A 21,947-nucleotide genomic window follows, 5' to 3' on the forward strand; every position below is an offset into this window, starting at 1 on the left:
TAATAATAATAATAATAATAATAATAATAATAATAATAATAGCAGCAGCAGAATACAGAAGTTGTCAGCTGGCCTTTAAAAGTTGAAACAGAAACTACCTGCTTAATCTTTCTTGGTAAAGCTTTCCACCAGTAGAGCCAGTTTCCATTGGGAGAGCCATTATATCCTAGTTATAAAGGCTTTGGGTCTTCTTGTTGTCAAATTAGCCTTTCCAGCTCGGGGAGTGACCAACAGTGCTCCTGCAGATTATCTCCACAATCAAACTAGGATATAATGGTTCAGGTGATGTAAATCAATGCAAGGACCATGAGCCTGTCTCAGTAGTAGATGAGCAGCCTGTGCAACTTCCAAATCAGACCCATGGGCAGCCCCACATAGAACGCATTACAGTAATCCAGTATTGAGGTTATCACTGCATGGACCAAAGTGGGCAGGGTATCTCTGTCCAGGAATGGCTTTAGCTGGTGAACGAGGCAAAGCTGGTAAAAGTCGCTCCTAGTCACCGAGGACATTTGGACCTCTGGTAACAACGATGTAACTAGGAGTACCCCCAAGCAGCACACCTGCTCCTTCAGAGGGAGTGCAGCCCCACCCAGAACAGGTACCTTGTATAGTTCCCAAATGTGGGAACCACCCAAAGAGCCTCCTTCTTCAAGCATAGTTTATCAGCCCTTCAGATGCCAATCCAGAGCTTTCACACCCTTTCCTGATTCCAATGTTATGGAGAAATAGAGCTTTGTGACATGAGCATTCTGGTTGTCAAGAATCTTTTTTCTACCTGTTGTACCAAGGATGGGACACAGACAGCACTCTCAATTTATGACCTCATAGGCACTCCCTAGTCTTAGAAGCAGTTCTCTTGTTGATGCAAGCTAGAACGATGTTGACCTTGTCATGACACAGCATGCTTTTGATTGATGCTCAGTTCTTTGCTCATTATAACCCCTAAACCAACGTCAGAAATGTGGCTGCCTAGACATTTATTCCTATTTTATACTTGTCCCTGCATTTTTCCCCATATTCTTTCTTCCTTCCAAATTTAACCTTCTGTTGCTATCTGCACAGCTCTCCGGTTTTTAAATACAGTTTTTGAATTCTTAGCTTATCCTCCAGAGTATGTGCATCCTTCTCAATTTTGTATGGCTGGTTGTTAAAACTGATAGCTTGGGAATATTCCGTGGGAGTATGTGGCATTCCATTTCAAAACAAATGGCATTGCTGGTGAAATGATAAAAAATGTGCTGTTTGAAGTGTTCCCCCCTCCTTTTTGGGGGGTGTCTACTGCTGACAATAAGTGTATATCACTGAAACATTCCCTAAAGCAACATCTGCTGCTGCCTATATTTTCCAGCCTTGGTAATAAAGTTAATATATTTTTCAAATTCATTTATTGTGGTGGATTTAACTTGCAGCCACGCTGTACAAGGCTGAACACCCCTGTGAAGGCCTTAAAACAGCCATTACTCATAACACCATGGTTTTAAATTATATATTATAAGTTTATATTAAATTATAAAAGTTAAGCATGCAGGACTGAAAATGCAAGTTGACTTGGAGTTCAGATTTCACTCATGCCTAGCTGTGTATAATATGGTGGAAGTATTACACAGAATAATTATCCAAATTATGGCTAGTGTTAGCCAAAATCTGGATTCTTGCACTGAAAAGAAGAAGAAATCCCCTTTTACCTTAGTGGCTGTGGCAGATATAATGCTGTAATAAAAATACACAAGCGTGTTAAAAATACATAGAGTAAAAATGTCCAGTCATTGGTGCTGCCAAAATGTTCAGAAATAATAATAATAATAATAATAATAATAATAATAATAATAATAATAATAATAATAATAATAATTTATTTATACCCCACCCATCTGGCTGAGTTTCCCCAGCCACTCTGGGCAGCTAAATACCACCCAAAACATATTGGTCTGATGCTGAAATGCTGATAAAGTTGGTGTCAGGCGGGCCTCTCTGGGGAGAGCATTCCATAGACAAGGAACTACTTTAGGGGAGAAATGTTATTTCATTGTCACCCACTGGATCTCCTTTGCACAAAGAGCCTCAGATGACAATCCTAAGGTCTGAAATAATGTCAAAACCAGCACTGCAAATTAGACCCAGAAACAAATTGGCAACCAGTGCTGCTAATCACAGTACACCTTGAGGCTACAGAACTGCATGTTCCATTCAAAGTGAATTCCATCCTCTTTCAACAATATTAACCCTGATTAAAACTTACTGACCAGGTTTCCACCTTAACAAATACATGAAAGCATGGTATGAAGCTGGTTAAAGTTGCCCACTATGTGGTTATAGTTGTTCTGGGGAAATGTGTGCCTCTGTAAGTGATCTTGCAACACGCTCGGTATTTTGCCACAATGGTTAAGAGATCATCAGCGTAATATATGTGGCTGGGGCAACCCAGTCAGATGGGTGGGGTACATGAAAATGACGATGATAGGAAAGGTCACAGTATTTTCATGTCAGTTCTGCATTCTGGACTGTGGTCTCGGAACTTACTTTTAATATATAAGCATTGATACTGAGATTATGTGTTCCGTTAGGATGCTATTGTAATACATGAAGTTTATGAAGAAGGAGCAGCGGCTAGAGATGGCCGACTTTGGGCTGGTGATCAAATCCTTGAGGTAAGATTCATTATTTAACTCTGCAAATGTTTCTATGTTCCATACAAAACCAATATTTTAAGAGGGAAAACCATGCATTGTACAAGAAACATGGCTGAAATAATCAACTTCTAAATCAACTTCTAATCTAAATAATAATAGATAATGTGGATTTGATCTACTTCTGCATCTACTTAAAATGCTGAGATCCATACGCATCTATTGATCAGATTTCTTTAACATTTTGTATTTTAAAAAATACATATGTATATTTATCACATTGCAAATATATAAAATACAGGCTAAAACATATGAATGCAAATTATGAACATATTGTAAACATAAATTTCATTGCCAAACAACTTTTTGCTTTTCATCAGATATGCAACAGCATTCTCATGTTCGATTTAAAAATTTAGACAATAGGCATTAGTGTCATGAGATGATAAATGTTATATCACGTGTCACCATATGTCACAAAATGATTTCTATTTACCATCTTTCTTTTTGATGAGCTGTCAGTTTAGCCACTGATAACAAATCCCGAACTTTATTTAACCAGCCCATTTTAATTTAAGTACTTAATTCGTTCCGGAGGTCCGTACTTAACCTGAAACTGTTCTTAACCTGAAGCACCACTTTAGCTAATGGGGCCTCCTGCTGCTGCCGCGCCGCCGGAGCCCGATTTCTGTTCTCATCCTCAAGCAAAGTTCTTAACCTGAAGCACTATTTCTGGGTTAGCGGAGTCTGTAACCTGAAGCGTATGTAACCTGAAGCATATGTAACTCGAGGTACCACTGTATTTAAAACTGTATTTAAAATCTTGTATCTATTAACTGAAATTAACAGAAGCTGTTTTTATCTTCTGTAACTCATCTTCATAGCAACTGAGAGTGTGTGTTTTTTACAAGCCACTTTATGAACATTACTGATTTTTCATGTGTCTTGCATTAAGATGTCAGGTAAGGAAGGGTTAAGAAAAAAGCTGGTGTTTGATTGTAGCTTAGAAAAGAAGTCCATTCATGATGGTTGCAGAGTGGATAGAAGTACCTCACTGTCAAGTCAAGAGAAATTCCCAGTCCACCTATTAGGGCTTCCATGTAAGGAGGTTAGAAAAACATTGAGGGCTGCTTGGGAATTACTCTTAACAGCTCTTTCACCGAATGTTTCTTGTTTTGGCTGCTATTCTTAAATAACAGCTGTGTATCACAGTAATGTGTCATTAATAGCAGAATGGACATATCAACCAATAGATTGTTAATGGACCATACAGGAAACATGTTTGCAGACCCAGGTGCAAAAAGCGCGTGCATGTGGCATGGCGCAGGGCCAGCCAAGGGTAGAAATAAGACACAGGACATCAGTATTGAATTGAAACTGGCCACAACTTTTATTGATTACAGCTGTAAGTAGGCTTTGACGAAGGCAATGGGTATCAACCAACTCTCCTACTGGTTGATTAAAAAAAACCACCTAGATCGAGAGTCACCCTATGCCATACATCAAATTAGAGTGAACCCATTAGGGCCGTCACCTGGAAGGGTGCTATGGTCCATCAGTGGCCATGTGGACTCCTGGGCAGAAGCACGTTTTCCCAGTTCGCTTTGGTAGGGTATACAATAAGCTTGTGATCCAGCCCAATGACTCACCTGCCCGAAGTTATGATGATTGCTCTGAGGGAGGCAAAATCCCACAGCGTGGCCAATTGTCTGCAGGAACAAAATTATTCCCTGCTCCCAAATTCAGCGATTGATTATTCCATAGCAAGGTCCACCCCACCCCCAACCTGCTCGCTCAACTTTGGGTGGACTAATCAGAAACAAGGCAGGTGGATGCGAAATCCTGCAATGATCTGAGCAGGGAGGCCTATAACTTACAGTGGTACCTTGACTGTCGAACGTATTCCATTCCGGAAAACCGTTCGACTTCCGAAACATTCGACAACTGCGGCGCAAAGGGCGGTCGGCAAAGTCAATGGAGAAAAAAGAAAAACACACAGCAGAAACTGTTTGACTTCCAGGGCGCGTTCAAAAATGGAAGCAATTACTTTTGGGTTTTTGACGTTCGAAAACCAAAACATTTGGCTTCTGAGACGCTTGAAAACAGAGGTACCACTGTATAATGAATAGGCAAACCTGAGTGAAGCCAGAACGGCTGCCGCAAGCACACCCCTCAGCTCACTATGATTGGCCCATTTAAATGGGTGCACCAAGCGATGTGGCCCTGCGGAGAGGCTCTGGTGTCCCCCAGTGGCCACATTGTGCAACATTTGGCCCCAAGACTGGGCCGTATCAGACCCCAAACTGCCACTCCCCTGGAGTCTCAGGTATGCGGCCATTGCATGCCCTGGTGCTTGGTACAGTTTGCGGCCATTAGAACTCATCTAAGAATTTAGTGTACAGCACTACATTCATTTAAGTTTTATTGATTTGCCTTGTCAAAGCCAGGCATATGAGCATGGATGTCTGTATGCACATGAACACGCACACATCCATGATGTAAATATACACCCATGCCTCACCCCATACTTTCTGGTTACAGTACTTATAGGTAGCATGTCTTTTTATTTTTCTCTGAATTCACAAGGTGCGTGTGCATATTTCTTTTCACAGTGCATGTTTGCACTGAGATTTTGCAGGTTGTCAGGTGTGTGTCTAATTGCTGCAGTTCACACATACTAAAGTCTTCAGCGAACACTGGCCCTCCATCTCTCTATACTGCAGAGAGCAAGATCAGCGGAGGCTGAGCAGGCTTTGTGGCTCATTTTATGATGAAGGCTAAAGTTATTTTTGTACGGAAGAGGTTCAACAATAAAATCGGTTATTGGGTTTCTGTTGAATATTCTCCACTGTTTCCAAGAGAAATCATGTAATCAGTGGCATTGCGGTCCTGGGATGAAAACAGGGGATGAGACACCTGGATAATAACTGGCAACATTTCAAGGTGAAATCAAGTGCTATTCATCTAAAGGAAGCAAACATCCATGTGCCTTATAAAAATAAGGTTCTTAATTTTGCCTGGTAGGCAAGAGGGTGGTGACCGATAGGCCAAAATCTGTTTGGAAAGATTTATTTTAAATGCATCATCAGAAAACCGGTGAATGCATTTTGGTTTATAAAAAGTATAAGCTTAATAGTATCAAGGGCACATTATACATGAATGAATTATTGAGAAAGGAAAATACTATTACATACAATATGAAGCTTACAATATGCAAGATTAAAGTTATCTACAATTTAACCATTGCTGAGGGCTGCAGTGCTCCACCAAAACTCCACTAGTTAAAGTTTACTGCATAATCCCATATATCCTAACTACATGGCCTTTGAGTTTAAGAGAAGAACATAGCTACCAGACCAGAGTGAAATTCCGGGAATCAGGCTCCTGGGGGCTTTGATGCATGTTACTAGAGATCACTTTGGTGTCCAGGGTAAATCAAACAGAAAATTGGTCCAGGTAAAAACTAAAGAAAATGTTTAAAAATAAAATAGTGAACCTGACTCTGTTCATTAAACTGAAATGTTTTAACTGTAGCATTAGTTTTAAGAGCAATTTAAAGTTGCAGTGGTGGTCTGGTGTGCCATCTATTGGAATCTAGAAAAATTATTCTCTTATGATTCAAATTATTGAATTGCCTAAATCTTAACAGAAAAAGAACACTGGTTGCAAATAATGGCTAAACAGCTACTGGTATATGAGTTCTAACATGTTTACAAAAAAGAAGAGTCTTAGCCCTCCACATTGTAAGCAGATATTAAGTCTACATCCCTCTGTTTTGGTGGCTAGTGTAAAGAATAATGGGAAATTTGCATTTTCAAGGTGGTCTCAGAATGGTATGTGGAATTTCTAAGGCATCAGCTAGGGTTAAATAGACCAGTCTATTTCTGTCCAGTTTCAGTTTTGCTGACACAGAATCATAGGTCCATTCAGTCCAGTTGTGTGGATTTTTTAAAAGAATACACAGAAAGTGTGCATTTAAATTGTATCGATTTTATATGCACTTTCTATGTAAGGGTAAAGGGGATCCCGACCATTAGATCCAGTCGTGACTGACTCTGGGGTTGTGGCGCTCATCTTGCTTTATTGGCCGAGGGAGCCAGCGTACAGCTTCCAGGTCATGTGGCCAGCATGACTAAGCCGCTTCTGGCGAACTAGAGCAGCACACGGAAACGCTGTTTACCTTCCCGCCGGAGCAGTACCTATTTATCTACTTGCACTCTGACGTGCTTTCGAACTGCTAGGTTGGCAGGAGCAGGGACCGAGCAACAGGATTTGAACCGCTGACCTTCTGATCGGCAAGTCCTAGGCTCTGTGGTTTAACCCACAGCGCCACCCGCGTCCTCACTTTCTATGTAAAATACACTTTTTCCAATACATTCTCCCCATGAAATATCCTTTTTTGTGGACATTCTTTGCATGCTGAAACCACATCACAAAATGTAGAGAAGTTCACAGTCTAACTGGAAGTTGTGTTCTGATCAGTGACCAAGTTTGGGAATGTTTGAATGGGCTGGTCCACTGTGAAAAGTGGACCAATCAAAACCGTCTTCCATCCCTGTGACCCCTTTTTTTTAAAGCAGGTAAATCATTGTTGCTTAAATTTATTACCCACCCTGGGATCTTAGGATGGAGGGTGGGTGATTGATGATGATAATTACTCTATATTTCAAAAAGGAGTCTACTGAATAGACTTCAGACATGCTGAATTTGTACTATAAAATGCTAGGAAAGTTTCCCATAGAACTCGTAAGGGGATCCATGGATGATAGTTCTCCCTAATGTATGCTTAAAAATTCTTACTTCATCAGAAACTAAAAATGGATGCTATGTATGTTCATGACCAAACATTTTTAAAAATGGTTATGCTTCAGATAAGGTAAACATAAAGGTAACTGACCACATTACAGAGTACAGTGGTACCTCGCAAGACGAATGCCTCGCAAGATGAAAAACGCGCAAGACGAAAGAGTTTTCCGTTTTTTGAGTCGTTCTGCAAGACGAATTTCCCTATGGGCTTGCTTCGCAAGACGAAACGTCTTGCGAGTTCTTGCAAGTGTGTTTCCTTTTTCTTAAAGCCGCTAAGCCGTTAATAGCCGCTAAGCCGTTAATAGCCGCTAAGCCGTTAATAGCCGCTAATAGCCGCTAAGCCGCTAATAGCCGTGCTTCGCAAGACAAAAAAACTGCAAGACGAAGAGACTCACAGAACGGATTAATTTCGTCTTGCAAGGCACCACTGTACTGTTATAAACTGGGGGAGGGGGCAAGGATCCCCTAAACTCCTGGCTGCTAGATTCTCCCCATAATTCCTGGATTTATTAAAAGTTGGAATTAATCCAGGTTTTATTAAACTGTGCCAAACTCCGCTGGATTCATCTCATGCTAATGAGCCAGGCCAGCCTGGGATAGCCAGCTGAGTGTGGGTTATAAGAGGAACAAAGATATTAATGGCTGAGCTATTGACCCATCCAGAAAGCTGTTAGGAGGGTGAAGACTATGCCAGACCAGGAGGGGTGGAGCCCCTCCTCCAGCTGTGTGTTAGTGGGAAGAGACAGTGAGGGTTTAAAGGGTGTAGGATTTCAGTTTGGATGATGTAAGCTTAACGGGAGAAATGTGAGTTTTGCAAGCTGGGTGGGGGCCAGCCAGAGCTCAAGGCGGGCTGTCTTGTTTTATACTGCAAAGAGGGTCAGACACAATGTTTGGGATCTGAGGGTGCAACAGTGGAAGGAACAGGACCCTATCGGGATATGAATGCTCTGCACTCTCCATCTAAGCACATGTTGTGTATATGTGTAAATAACCACAGATTCTGCTGTGCCTCATTGTCCAAAAGGAAACACATACCCTGGTGCCTTCCAGCATTTGGAGATCAGGGTGGCATGTGACAAGAGTATGCTAGAGGACATCTGGCCTCTTCTAACCTTGCTTTTCTATAATTGCAACCTAAAATGAAATAATACAATGAATTGTATTAATCAGTGAACAAGAATGACTAGACTAGTTCTGGGATTTTGCAGTGGGACTCTTTCAGACCTCCTGGCTACATGATTTTTATCATGAAATGCTGCTAAAGTGTTGCTTCCTCTATTCATATGACTTCTTTAATGATAGAAATTGTGATTTGTTCTGAAGTATTACTTTGCTAGACTAATTAAAATCCAATAAGCAAAGAATATAATATGCTTCTGTTTTATTCTAGGTTAATGGCATAGACTTGAGGAATGCCAGCCATGAAGATGCTATAACAGCCTTGAGACAGACTCCTCAGAAAGTACAACTGGTTGTGTATAGAGATGAAGCTCATTATAAAGATGAAGAGAATTTGGAAATTTTCCATGTAGACTTACAAAGGAAAATGGGCAGAGGCTTAGGGCTAAGCATTGTTGGGAAACGGTAAGGGTTACACTTAATCATAGCTCTGTGTGCAGAACATTACAGAGCCTTGTCTTCTCTTAAACTGAAGATCCCTCCACAGAATAAGCTGCAAAGATTATGTGCTCTTTCAGAACAGGTGCAATATTTGTAATGGTTGTTACACCTTTAGCTTTTTTACAAGTAGAAAGGTGAAACATGCAATTAGATGCATTATACCTGAATCTGATTTTCCTTTTACATTTAGGAGGACAAACGTAGTACCTGAGAGCTACTGTAGCGTAATGACAGCTGCCAGTCAGAATGTCACCTCAGCTTCTGACTCACGAGGCAACCTTAGGCAAGCTGTTAACTCTCTCAACACCCTATCTAAAATATGGAAGTAATCATGTTGACCGCCGTATATCGATTTCTGAGAGTATACCGATAGCAAGAATGATTTAGCCACATAAGAAAACCAGTGTTTTCATTTTAAGACGAGTGTCTGGTCTGATGAACAAGCATTAAGAGGAAGAGTTTAGTCGGTAGACAACATGAGACTCTTAATCTCAGAGCTGTGGGTTCGAGCCCCACACTGAGCAACAGTGGGTTGGCCTAGGTGATGCTTATGGTCCCTTCCAACTCTATAATTATTCTGTGATTCAAGTAGCTGCTCCTTAAAACTCAAGACAGGATTTGCATTGTGTTGCTTGTCCTGGATAAAGGTAAAGGGGACCCCTGACCATTAGGTCCAATCATGACCGACTCTGGGGTGGCGGCACTCATCTTGCTTTATTGGCCGAGGGAGCCGGCGTACAGCTTCCGAGTCATGTGGCCAGCAGGACTAAGCCACTTCTGGCAAACCAGAGCAGTGCACGGAAATGCCGTTTACCTTCCCGCCAGAGCGGTACCTATTTATCTACTTGCACTTTGACGTGCTTTCGAACTGCTAGGTTGGCAGGAGCTTGTCCTGGTTAGCAATATCTAAATGCCTATATTCCTAGGAATTGTATGTACCTTTTAACAATTATTTATTTGCTTGTTACAGTTATATCCTGTTGGTTAATAATAATAAAATCCACAACAGAAAATTACCAGTATATATAGCACATTAAGCAGTAGTACAACCATAAAAATCAAATAAGAACAGATAAAAAGTCTAGAAAGGGGGAGGTATCATTAGATATCTAGACTAAAATGCAGAGCAACAGAGAACATACAATGTGCAAATTGTTTTTAGAAAATATTTTTAGTGGTGCAGCAATGCCTGTGTTTCTTTTCAACTGTTAGAAATGGAAGTGGAGTATTTATCTCTGACGTCGTAAAAGGAGGAGCCGCTGACCTTGATGGGAGGCTAATTCAAGGGGATCAGATCTTGTCTGTCAATGGGGAGGATGTAAGGCATGCTTCACAAGAGGTGGTTGCTACAATTCTTAAGGTAAGTGCATAGTGTATTCTTGAGCACTAAATCATGTTTGCAAGGCTTCTGGAAACCAATTTATTTTTTTTACATTACCATGTGGTTGTGGTTTAGGCAAAAGTATGATTGTTTGCATGGGGCTGGGGGTAATATATCTAGGGGGGAAATTAAAAAGCCACCAGGGTGTAAATCCTGTACGTTTCTTTGCATATCCAAAGTGTGCCCAAGGGCTTGTACAACTAGAGATTGGACGACTGAAAGCTGGATCTTGGCTGTCATCACGGAAGACATCTCAAAACAGTCAGGTTAGTGGCAGATGGTGCATTAATAAGAAATGGGAAGCTGATGATATAAAACTCAGGATGTGAAGATTTGACCTTGTAATTCTGGAAATTGGTTTTACAACCCAGCTATAGTCGTAACCCAGAGAGTCAAGCTTGTTGTTTCAATATTTTGGGTGACCCAGATGTCTGTGTATTAACCATTGGACAATACAGCCACCTTAAGAGACAGAAAATGGCTTGGCATTCCATTTCATAATACATGGGCAATTTTACTGTGCACTTGTACTTTTTAAAAATGAAATCAATAATTGCACCGACAGGCTGAGAACAATAGATTTTGTTTTCACTTTTATCTTGCCCTTCGGTCCACTTGGAGCCACCAATGTGTCTAGCAAGCTTTTCAGCAATAAAATATGTGGGAAACAGTTGAAAAAAGTCATGTATCAACATTATGCAAATAACATGTGCCAATAATAAAGAAAAGGCTGTATTGTATTCTGACTTAAAAGAGCTGGCCAGCAATCGCTAGGATTTTCACAGGAAAGCATGGAGATTGTTAACTAAGTCATTTATCACCAGTTCCTGTTTCCGCTTGCTGTCATTTTCCAGTCTGTGTGCCCTTCTGTCGCAGACACCCAGGTGCCAAGCTCTCATTTTGTTTCACCTGAACTGCTGCACTGCAACCTTCCCAGTCAACATGTGTATTATTCCTTTGCCTTATTCCCTGCTAGTTTGAAGAGAACTCTAGAGAGCTGACAGCTACTGCTAATGAATTCTCCATGCACCCTGAGGAGCACTAATCCAGATTCTGCAGAAATTTCATTAGCACTCTGTGGCCTAAAAATCTGTTTAGCTAGAGGAGGTTTTCAATTTTTTCACACACAAGACTGCACAGCTAAAACTTGGCAGCTGGGCACCAGATTTGCTTGGCGAATGAAATGTTTCGGTGAAACACTCTTGCTGTATTAGAACACATAGGAGTTCTAACCTCTCAAAGCTTTCCTGGAGTTAAGAAGCCAAGCAGAATTGTGTTGTCTGACTACCATCCAGTCTCTTTGAACCTCTTTTAAACACAGATGTTGGGCATCCATATGTAAAAGAAAAACAAGTGCTTCCATGTGATCATGTGACTTATCTGTTTAACATTAGTGTCAGCAGCTGTCTGTTAGTAGCACAGTCTGTCAGTGCTTCTGGAAGTTCTCATCCAATGTTGTAGTGAGGGGAGCAGGTTGCAGATATTATTTATTCATTCTTTAGTGAGGCCATGGATGGATACTGGACAAGAAAAGCTCTGATAACTTCCATTTTGGATTTCTGTAATACATTGTGTGGGGGATGGCCTTCCAGAGGACTGGAAGCCTCTGCAGGTACAAAATACAACTTGGTTCCTTCCTTCATCCTTACCGGTTTTGCCTTTGCATTTCAGATAAGCCAACACAGCGTTAATAGCCACTTTCACCCTACATTTGCTCCAGTTATCTCCACTTTACAGAATTTTGTCAGCACTAAGAGGTCGTCTGCTGATTCCTCTCACAGAAACTCAGGTATGGGACAGAACCTGCAAGCCAATACAACCCTGTGAATTATGCTGAATGTTCACTGCCATCTTATTCTGTTCATTTATAAAACCTAGTTAGGTATTTACTTCTGTATGTAGCAAGGAAGCAATTCTTAGCAATAACTCCTAAATATGAAATAGTCCTGTGAAATATGGAGCAGATGATTAGGAGTTTCTAATGTGCTAATTACAGTTTCTCACATTGTATTTGAAGTGGCCCAGGTCCTGTTTTTCCTTTTTTGAGTCCACTTTGTGCAACATCTAAAGTTGGCTGTTACCTACTAAGGTTCAGGGCCCAATAAACTACTTAATTTGTAATTGGCAACTGGCATATCCAACTCATTTCTAAATACTGAAGGAAAAGCCCAAACAGACTTTAATTTTTCAGCTATATGGTTCCCCCCCCCCAATATATCTGCAATTAATTCTAGTTATGAACGTTTTAGTGTATGTAGTTAAGCATTGAAAGGTATTTATTTGGGGTGTGCACTCGCCAAAATATAAGGTAGGAGACTTTATGCACTCAGCAAGAGCTACTACGCTTGCACATTTCACCCATCGTCAAGAAAACCTATAGCTCATTTTTAATCTCCCAATAGTGATCAGGGCGGAGAGCAAATTCAAACAGACCCCAAACTACATTGGTCAGCCTACGAAGCACTTCAGATCAGGGCTTGCTGTTTTCCAAAGCACTGAATTAGGTTCCAAGGCGTGCAGTTGCACACCCCAAGTATTTATGTCATTTGCAACAAACCTAATAAAGCAAAAGTTAGGCAAAGGACACCCATATTGTATCACCATCTCTGGGCAAAGATATGCGACAGTCACCTTGTGTCTATTGGGGGTATACACTTGAACACACTTCAGTGGATAATGGGTTCCCCACTTCCATGCTCGGTGAATGGCAGGCACTAAGTCCTTTTCCAGTTGCATAATGTATTTCTTGCTCTGGCATAAACAAGCTTTTCATCAGTGATAATTTTGAAATGGCAACCAGGGACTATAATCTCCTGATGGCATTATCTCTTAATTACAGAAACTAATTGTTCATTTCTTTATTAGTTGGGACAGATATGAGCCCGAGGACTGTGGAAATAACAAGAGTGAGTGGCTTTTCTTACTTTTCAAAGCATTTAGTTCTTATTTTAAGTGAAAGGAGCTACATACGGTTCTTTCTGTGTGTAAAAGTTAGCCGTGTTTGTTTCTTTAAAAAAAACAAACCCAAAACATTTCTACATTTGTTTCTAAAAAAAATAAATGTTCAGTTTTTATTTGCAGATTTTTATTTTTTTTAATGAGAGGTGATGAACTCACTTTGGGCTGTATGTGAACATGGGACCAAAACAGAGTTTGGCCATTTTGCTGACCCATCCTTAGTAAAATTATATTAATACCTACTAGTGGTGTAGTAGTCAGATTGTATAGTTTTATTTGTTGTGGCCTTTGTATGTGATGTATGTGCCATCATCTTGCCGCAGTTTATGTGCATGAGTTGCTACCAAATTAAGGGTTCTGTGGATCAATAGGAGTCTCATATAAAAGAACCAGTGGCTGCCTTTAGGTTGTGTTTTACTTCTCCAATTCAACAGGCTTTCCATACACACATAAGGATTATCTCCTGTACTTAGTTGTTGCTAAATCAATATTGAATGATGCACAGGAAATTGCTAGAAATTTCGCATCACTGTCATGCATGGTTTTATTAATTACTAAGGCCCATGTGTTAAATGTCTTGAATGATGTCAACACAAATAGTTATGTTGCCAACCTCTCTGTTAAGGGTCCAAATGATGCTCTTGGTATCAGTATAGCTGGGGGCAAAGGAAGCCCATTGGGAGACATTCCAATTTTCATCGCCATGATTCAAGCCAGTGGAGTAGCAGCACGTACACACAAACTAAAAGTAAGTGAAAAAGATAAAATTATCCATATATATTGTCTTTATTTTCTTGTTGCTGATTTTATCCCCCCCCCCCCCCAAGAAAACTGCAAGGGTTATATTTTGTTGGATATACTCTGACAGGCATTTCCATTCTATTTTTAATTGTGAAATGTGCTTCTTTCTTTTGATTAGCAAAACCACCTGTGTCAGCTACTGTGAGTGATTGCATAACAGTAATAATAGAAAATTGCCTTTTAAATGGACTCTGGTTTCTGGAACCAAGGGTGTGAGTCATGTCATGCAGTCTGCCATTTCAACAAAGCAAGGAAGCTGAAAGAACACAAATTGTCTCTATGAATTTCCTTAAAACCCATATGGATTGTCTTGTGCTAGATCCACTGGCCTGGCTTGTGCTTCACATTAAACCATAGTTCAAAGCAAACTGTGATGTCATGTGAACAAGCAGTTTGCTGTTGCACACTGCTCAGCATTTCCCATAGTGTTGCACCCCTGATCCTGCACTGCAGGCACAGCAAAGCCAAAGCCTGGCTTGTCATGTCACATGGACCAGGGCTCATGTTTCCTCCAAACAAAACATAAGTATTGTTCTTGGCTTACTGCTTGTGATTTGGCAGTTTATTTCACTCACATTAAATTATAGTTAGTTTTAAACTCTGGTTTAAGATGATGTGCAAACTGGACCATTGTCTGTCTTCTATGTACCTTCCTCTCTGCCTAACTCTAAGAAATATGATTGCTATTTAACCAAGTATTTGGTGATTGAGAAGCCACTTCAGACACTTAAAATGTGCTCAACACTATGTTATTTGACTTTCCTGATGAAACGTGTGTGTAGAGAACTTAAATTGTGACCCGGGACATCCACGGGTACAGCCATAGGTTCAGAGCAATTATTTCTGTCATTGCCACCATGTATTTTTCAGCTTCTGCAACCATAGGAACTCTTTCCAAGTCGCAGCAGCTGTTTTGGCAAACAGCCCAAGTCCCCTGGGACCCCACAGAATACACTGGGTGGCAAAGATCCTGAATGTCTTACTTGGCCCTAAATGTTTAGGGTATTCAGTAAAGCTATGCATAGAAATAACCTCTTTTTTTTTAAAAAAGAAATGTCTCCCGTGGAAATCTGAAGCATGTTTTGATTGCCTGAAATGGCTCCGAGATTTAGTGCCTACTATTTGGTTAATAGTACCATTTTATTTTTATTTTTGAAGGTAGAATATCTTTGTAGCTTTTGTATCAATATACTTAACTGTAGTGATGTAAAGATGCAAGTATAAGTACCACAAAGATTATGGTTGCCTAAAAACAGCAAGATAAGATATAAGTGCCTTCTTTCCTGAACTGTTCATGCACTCTCGCTAAAAGAAAAAGAGCTTGCAGAGACGCATTTCAACTGTTTACTATACAGCTCTGGAATTCTTCCCACTCAGAAAACAACAACAACTTATCCTGGGAACATGGGGAGCCATATTGTGTGCACCACTGGTACACATATGTACCCTACAGCGATTTCCATGATAGCAGTAGTACTCTACTCTGTACCACATGTCAGGATGAATTTGTGTATAGGAAGAAGATTGTGTGGGGACACAAGCTGCCTTTTCACTGTGTGAACTGGCCTCAAGACTGAACTTCATCTGGATCTGCTGTAAGACTGTTTGGGTCGACCTGCTTCTTTAGGTGAATGCTAGAACTCTGTGTGGAGGTGATGAGGCCAGTGATAACTGTCATGCCATTTATGTCACGCTTTATTTAAGTGAGACAAATGGAAAATTAAACAGGCTGTTGCAGAAAATTAATACTAAACCCTATATCTTCAGTAGTATGTATTGGTTCCTATGTACCCCATTGACATCTGTGGTCACAGATATACTATTTACCAGAGATCATGTGATTTCTCCCATGACGCTGCATATTGAAAGAATGTGCTTTTGTGCGCCGCATGCATGTGCTTGGACTGCTATAGGCTTTTGCTACTTAGGATGTGTTTTGGTGTAATTCTCTGCTTCCAAAATTTATCAGTGAAGTAGGAGCTCTTTGTTTGTGTTCTACTACTTCCAGGAGGAGTGTTTTATCCTCCCTATGAAAAGTACTCAATGATCAAAACATAGCAGATCTCTATTGTCTTTCTATAACCGGGAAGCATGAGTATGCAGAGTCAGAACTTGCAAGAAACGTTGAGCTTTCTTCCAATTTTCCTTAATGCCAGCAATTTTTCTGTAGCTATTGTACTTTTTTTTCCCTTTTAGGTTGGCGATCGGATTGTCAGTATTAATGGGCAGCCTTTGGATGGGCTGTCTCACGCTGATGCAGTTAATCTACTGAAGAATGCTTTCGGGAGCATTATCCTGCAGGTATGATGATAAATTGAACATGCGGCTGCACAAGGATAGATAAATGGTGTTTTTAAAGAAAAGGCTGAGCATCAGTGGCGCAAGGCATCACAGCACGGCAAGGCTCTTGCTGATTTGAATTATGCAAGATGAAAGCAAGAAATTATTTCATTCAAGAGTGCTTTATTCTTGTCCATTCACACTGCGAACATGATCTTATAAAACTGAGGGGGAGAGGGGACTTCTTCCTGTACATGAAAAATCATCTAGGCTTTCAGTTTCTGTCACTTTTTAAACAAAACCAAATTCCCTCCTCTTGCTACATAGGTTTGATGGAGCTGCCCATCATGTTAACCTTATTTGTTCTTCAAAGCAGGAGGGGGCACAAGAAATAACGTTGCTTCTTTTGAACTGCTATATATGGCTGGTTATCAACCAAGTGGCAGTACTTGGATAGTACAATTGATCTATCATCTTAATTTGGCAGGAGGAAGGGAAAAGGTGTGTTATCTAGTAAGAGGCACTCCCTTCGTGTTTGTATGGAAAAGCATTTATTTTCTTAGCAGAGCTAATGAACATGCTTACAGCTCATCTAAAAATAAATAAATGGGCGTGCTCTTAATAAAACCCAACTTATTTCACAGTGTTGCCGTGATAAAGGGGTTGAAGGGGGTGGGTCATACACATTGCCCTAAGGAAGGAAATAATGGGGCAGGGAGTTAAACGCTTTTAAATACCACACCACCACCCACTCCCAGATTTAAGCAATTCACACAAGCGTTCATTCTCAGCAATAACCCATATGGGGGCGGAACCATAAATGTTATGAATGCATAGCAAAACAGAAGAAAGTCAAATTTCTAATTCACTGGTGCCACTCCACAAGAAAGAGGAATGCAAAACCACAAATTCTAGGAGGAATATAAATGGGATTTAAAAACATCCCTAATCTGCTCCTGTTCTAGTTCTTGTCTTATCTGTAAATGCCTTTGCTAGTGCAATAAATGGTAAACTGACAAAATTAAAGCTACTATCTGAGGTTATGTTAGACTCAGTCCATATAGTGAATGCTGCCATGATTGTAGCCAAAATGGGGTCCACTGGAGAAGGAGATCTATCAGGATTCTCAGGGAAACCCAAATGTTTGCAGAACTTTACAGAATATTTTTTTAAAAAAATGTAAGGGGCAAAACTCCATTTAAGAAAAGAGCCCAAAGAGGGCTTTACATGCTCAGTAGCCATGGAATGTAGAATGTTAGTTGGAAAAGAAAAATGGAAGTGACTTTGGGGGAGCATATCCATATCTGCTTTATGTAGATTTTGTTGAAGTTAATCTGATAAAGTAAGGCCTGCCTGTGCTCAGGGCAATAGGTTCTAATAATAGTAACAGGTTCTAAGCAAGATTTTAAAATATTGAAACTTGGCAAATTAACAAAAAAAAAAATTGTTAGATACAGCCAATCTAATGCAACTGAGGTCGCCATTATCACCACATGAACAAGCCCAGAATAAAAATCCCAGCCGAAGTTGGATGGTGAACTTTATGAGCAGATGCCATAGTTGTTAATAAACAGTGAAGTGACATTTGTTTGCATCTTTGAAAGTTAATAGAAAATAGCACTGACATGAGCTGGGCATATGACCATACTACTGCTGTCAACCAGAAGTATTGTGATTATACCTACACTGTCCCCAAAATAAGAACAGTATTATTTTAGAATGGCAGGAAACCAGATTCTATGGGGATGCAAGATTAAATATACTTGCTCATGTCATGTCTGTTACTCATTACATGTCTGTTGTATCAACACTTCCAGAAAAGCAGATTGTTCAGTTGTTCATCTTTTAAAAGGCTACCTCTCCCCCCTGCAGTATGGTTCTTATTTAATAATAATTGACCTACAAAAATAATACAATGCACATATTTTAATTGATTGTTATTTATTCACTTTCAATTTTTGCATTAAATATGCATTAAAATTAAAATTTCTACCAAAAAAAATCTTTTTTTTGTAGAAAAGACATTTAAGAGTCATTGTGCAGCTTGTCTTGTTTACGTTCCTGTATCCAAACAGATCAGCAAAAAAATGGATGTGATGATTAGGAAATGGTTATATTTCATTTTAAATAACTGTACTTCTCATTTGCCCATTGATGAATCCACACCACAGAAGTGAACTCATCCTATCATTTGATAATCATGAGTGACACATCATTAAGTAATTCTATTATCTGCTAAACCACCTCATAGTCACTGGCTATGAAAGGTCAGATAATTGTATCCACTGGTGTGGAAAGCTTTATAGTCGATATGTCCTGGGGCAGGATGGCAAAGGAGTTTGTTAATGCTGTTTGCAAATGGGAGATTAGGATCCTGCGGGAATATTTCATCCCTCCTCGCTGTTTGGATGCTGCTAGTTAATTTAATCAGCTGTCTGCAGGTGTAGTAATGAGATAAGGGGAAGCTTTTTGCAAGGTTGTTGAACTTTGATATGCTCTTACTGCCAGCCACAGATGGGTGAATATAGATATGTCCTCCTGCCAGGTTTTTCTGTTGTTTTTAACCACAAAGCACGAGCATTTCAGCTGTTTTCCCTTCCTACTGGAAAATTATAGTATTATTCTACCTTATGAGTAAGGCAGAACAAGCATATAAAATATTATCTGCTGTTTAATCAATACACTGTGATTCTGAAATCTGGACCATTTATTTTAAGAACACTGAGGGTTAGGATATCAAAACTGGAATATGCCACTAGATTTCTTCTCTTACATGACCCAACTTCACTCAGAGGAGAATGTAGCCTTTTATTAGCTGACTCAGTAATATTAATTGGGTGAAAAGACATGCTAGCTTCTTTTAGAGATGAGCATGTTTCACCATTCTTGCATTGGTTCATCTTATAAATGAACTGACCTATTACTTCCCACTTGGTAAGTAGCTCAATTTATGGCCAAACCAATCCAAGTTTTCATGGAAGCAGCCTTCAGCAAAACAACACAGATGCAAAAGAGTAAAATTTGGAGGGGAGGCAAAGAAAACCCCCACAGAGGACTTTTGGCCAAGACAATCTCCTGTAGGAATGGTCATTTGACACCCAGCTCCCTGTAGTTAGATAATTTTCTAATGCTGTTCCTCTTCTTCGAGGTAAGCATTATTGAGCCCCTTCTTGATTTGCTAATTTTTGTGTCCAAAAATAGCATGCGCAAAAAGCTTAATTCATCCTTGCAATGAATACAGGTAAGGCAAAAGGGGTAGGAGTTTAATATGTTCATCTACTTGCCTTCCAAGTCTAGAAAAAAATAAGCATCATACATGTGTGCATTTATACAGGCTGCAGTCCTATAGATGCTTAACTGGAAGTAAATCTCATTTAACTTGGGGGATTTACTTCTGGGCAAACATACCTTCTTTTCTTTTGGAAAGCTGAATAGGGCTAAATCTAGACACAACAAAAAGTATTTCTGGAAAACATGTTGTAAACTTCATAATGGGAAATCACGTTGGCTAAAGGTGGGACTCCACAGCGCCATCTGGTGTCACAGTGTTATAACACATATAAAACACTTTTTCTTTACTAATGTAGCTAAGTCCCAGGTTATATAAATGGCTTTCATTAGCCGCCTCTCTAGGCACAAATGATGTCTTTATCCACTTAGCTTTAACAATGCTACAGTCTTGAGTGCTTCCACAATTCACTCATCAGTTAAAGTTCCCTTTTAATTAGGAAAAGTGGCTTTCTAAGAATACAGAATTTGCTGCTTGATAATATGCTAGCTAAGATATATGTTTAGATTTGTCACTTTCACTTTGTCTTGCAGGTTGTAGCTGACACCAACATCAGTGCCATCGCCAGCCAGTTAGAGAGCATGACTGCTAGCACTAATTTTAGCCCACCTACAGAAAACCATCCTGAAGACCCAGAGTAAGTTGTGCTGATACTTAGATTTTCTAGAGGAAGCAAAACACTGCCCTGAAGAAGTTGAGAATGCTCAGTTTAACGGCATTGATATTTGGATTTGCGATCAGTTTTAACAAATTACTTTGGACTTTGAGCATAATTTGTCCCTTGCTTTCTATAGCTAAAAGGCTTTTAAGTTGCCATAACAATTTGAGCTTCCATAACTCCAAAATTTTGAATTCCATGCTGTTGTCAAAAATTGCCATTAGTTAGGTGCAGCAGATGGTATGGCTGCTAGTGAAACTGGTTGAATGGTTTAACTGGGGTGATTTCGTTATGGTATGTTGAGAATCAGAAAATATTTGAGGTGTTGGTGTCTAAATCTTGGTTTTCCCCATGTTGTCTGAAATAATGGAGATGCATATAAATGGATTGTAGAGGGGGGTGGATTGTAGCTTAATACTGTACACATTGTGAGATTTTCCAAATTCGGTGGGATGGAAGATTTATGCTACAATCTATACCATCTTACTTGGAAGTAATCAAACTTAGTGGGGCTTACATTTGAATAGACATGTACAGTATCAGTCTTCATGCATAAATCTAATAGATTATCATACCAAGGGCAGATGATTCTTTTCTCTGTAGTCAAGATCCACAAATGCACTGGAGTTTTCCTTGTAAAATGCCACCCTGTCCATTTGATTGAAATAATTAGGGAGTCCAATTGTGTTTTATAAGCTGGACTCCGACCGTAATAAATTATCTATTCTATTCTATTCTACTTAGGGAGTCTTTTTCCTTAATGTACCTCTTGCCTTATGCATCTTACTTTTGCTGCTTCCTTGTGACATCTTTCAGTCTGAATAATGTAAGGGTTGTATTTATCCAGTGATTCTGAATAAGTATTGCACAATGAAGAATTTTTCATACAACATGCGATCTCTAGACCTTGTGAAAGGAGTGGAGGGGAGGAGTATATCAGCAAGAGAAAGAGAAAATCAGTGGGGTTTTCAGTGGCATTGCAGGGTGGGTGGGTTGGACCTCAGTCTCCTACCTTGCTTCTTGCCCTTCTTCATGACTAAAAGAAGCCCTATAAATTAGGCATATAAGCAACTATGCAATTTCCTACATGGTATGGGTTGTACCATTCTCCTTTTCTTAGTATAGACTTTGGGTAGGGGTCGCTGCTCTTTTTAGAACTTGGGTAGGGAGTATCCTGCCTGTATGTCAGTAGACCCAATGATACATCCCATCTCTATTATTTTAGGAACAAGGGTTAGATATGCTTTTGCTGTTCAAGAGCACCTGTTGAAATGCTTGGCTGTCCTCAGCCTCTTCCCTTGATAGATTATGTAAACATTTTTGTTTTCAGCTGCTAGTCTTGAATATAATTGCTAATAACACAAAAATATGCAAATGTGAATCTTCCAGGCTGCCAGAAGATTTGGAGGGTTTTATTATTATTATTATTATTCTGATTGACTTGTGACAACCAATCCTCCTGAGTTTCCTCCACTGATGTGTTGTCATGTTGATTCTGCTCCTATCTGGCTACGTTTTCGCTTG

At 39.9% G+C, this 21,947-nt stretch overlaps 1 protein-coding gene across 6 annotated transcripts in view; it reads left to right on the forward strand.

Annotated features, from left to right (window-relative positions):
- Positions 1 to 21,947, forward strand: part of PATJ (PATJ crumbs cell polarity complex component) — a 153,613-nt gene that overhangs the window by 124,971 nt on the left and 6,695 nt on the right. For all 6 annotated transcript variants that reach the window (XM_081193631.1, XM_081193630.1, XM_081193629.1 and 3 more), the window contains 9 exons: positions 2,568 to 2,651; positions 8,827 to 9,020; positions 10,269 to 10,416; positions 10,617 to 10,703; positions 12,109 to 12,226; positions 13,303 to 13,343; positions 14,021 to 14,143; positions 16,393 to 16,497; positions 20,299 to 20,402. In XM_081193631.1, coding sequence (XP_081049757.1) covers positions 2,568 to 2,651; positions 8,827 to 9,020; positions 10,269 to 10,416; positions 10,617 to 10,703; positions 12,109 to 12,226; positions 13,303 to 13,343; positions 14,021 to 14,143; positions 16,393 to 16,497; positions 20,299 to 20,402 — 1,004 coding nt within the window. The remainder of the gene's footprint in view (positions 1 to 2,567; positions 2,652 to 8,826; positions 9,021 to 10,268; positions 10,417 to 10,616; positions 10,704 to 12,108; positions 12,227 to 13,302; positions 13,344 to 14,020; positions 14,144 to 16,392; positions 16,498 to 20,298; positions 20,403 to 21,947) is intronic.

Source organism: Podarcis bocagei (assembly GCF_964188305.1).
Source record: "Podarcis bocagei genome assembly, chromosome: 5".
Taxonomy (NCBI): Eukaryota; Metazoa; Chordata; class Lepidosauria; order Squamata; family Lacertidae; genus Podarcis; species Podarcis bocagei.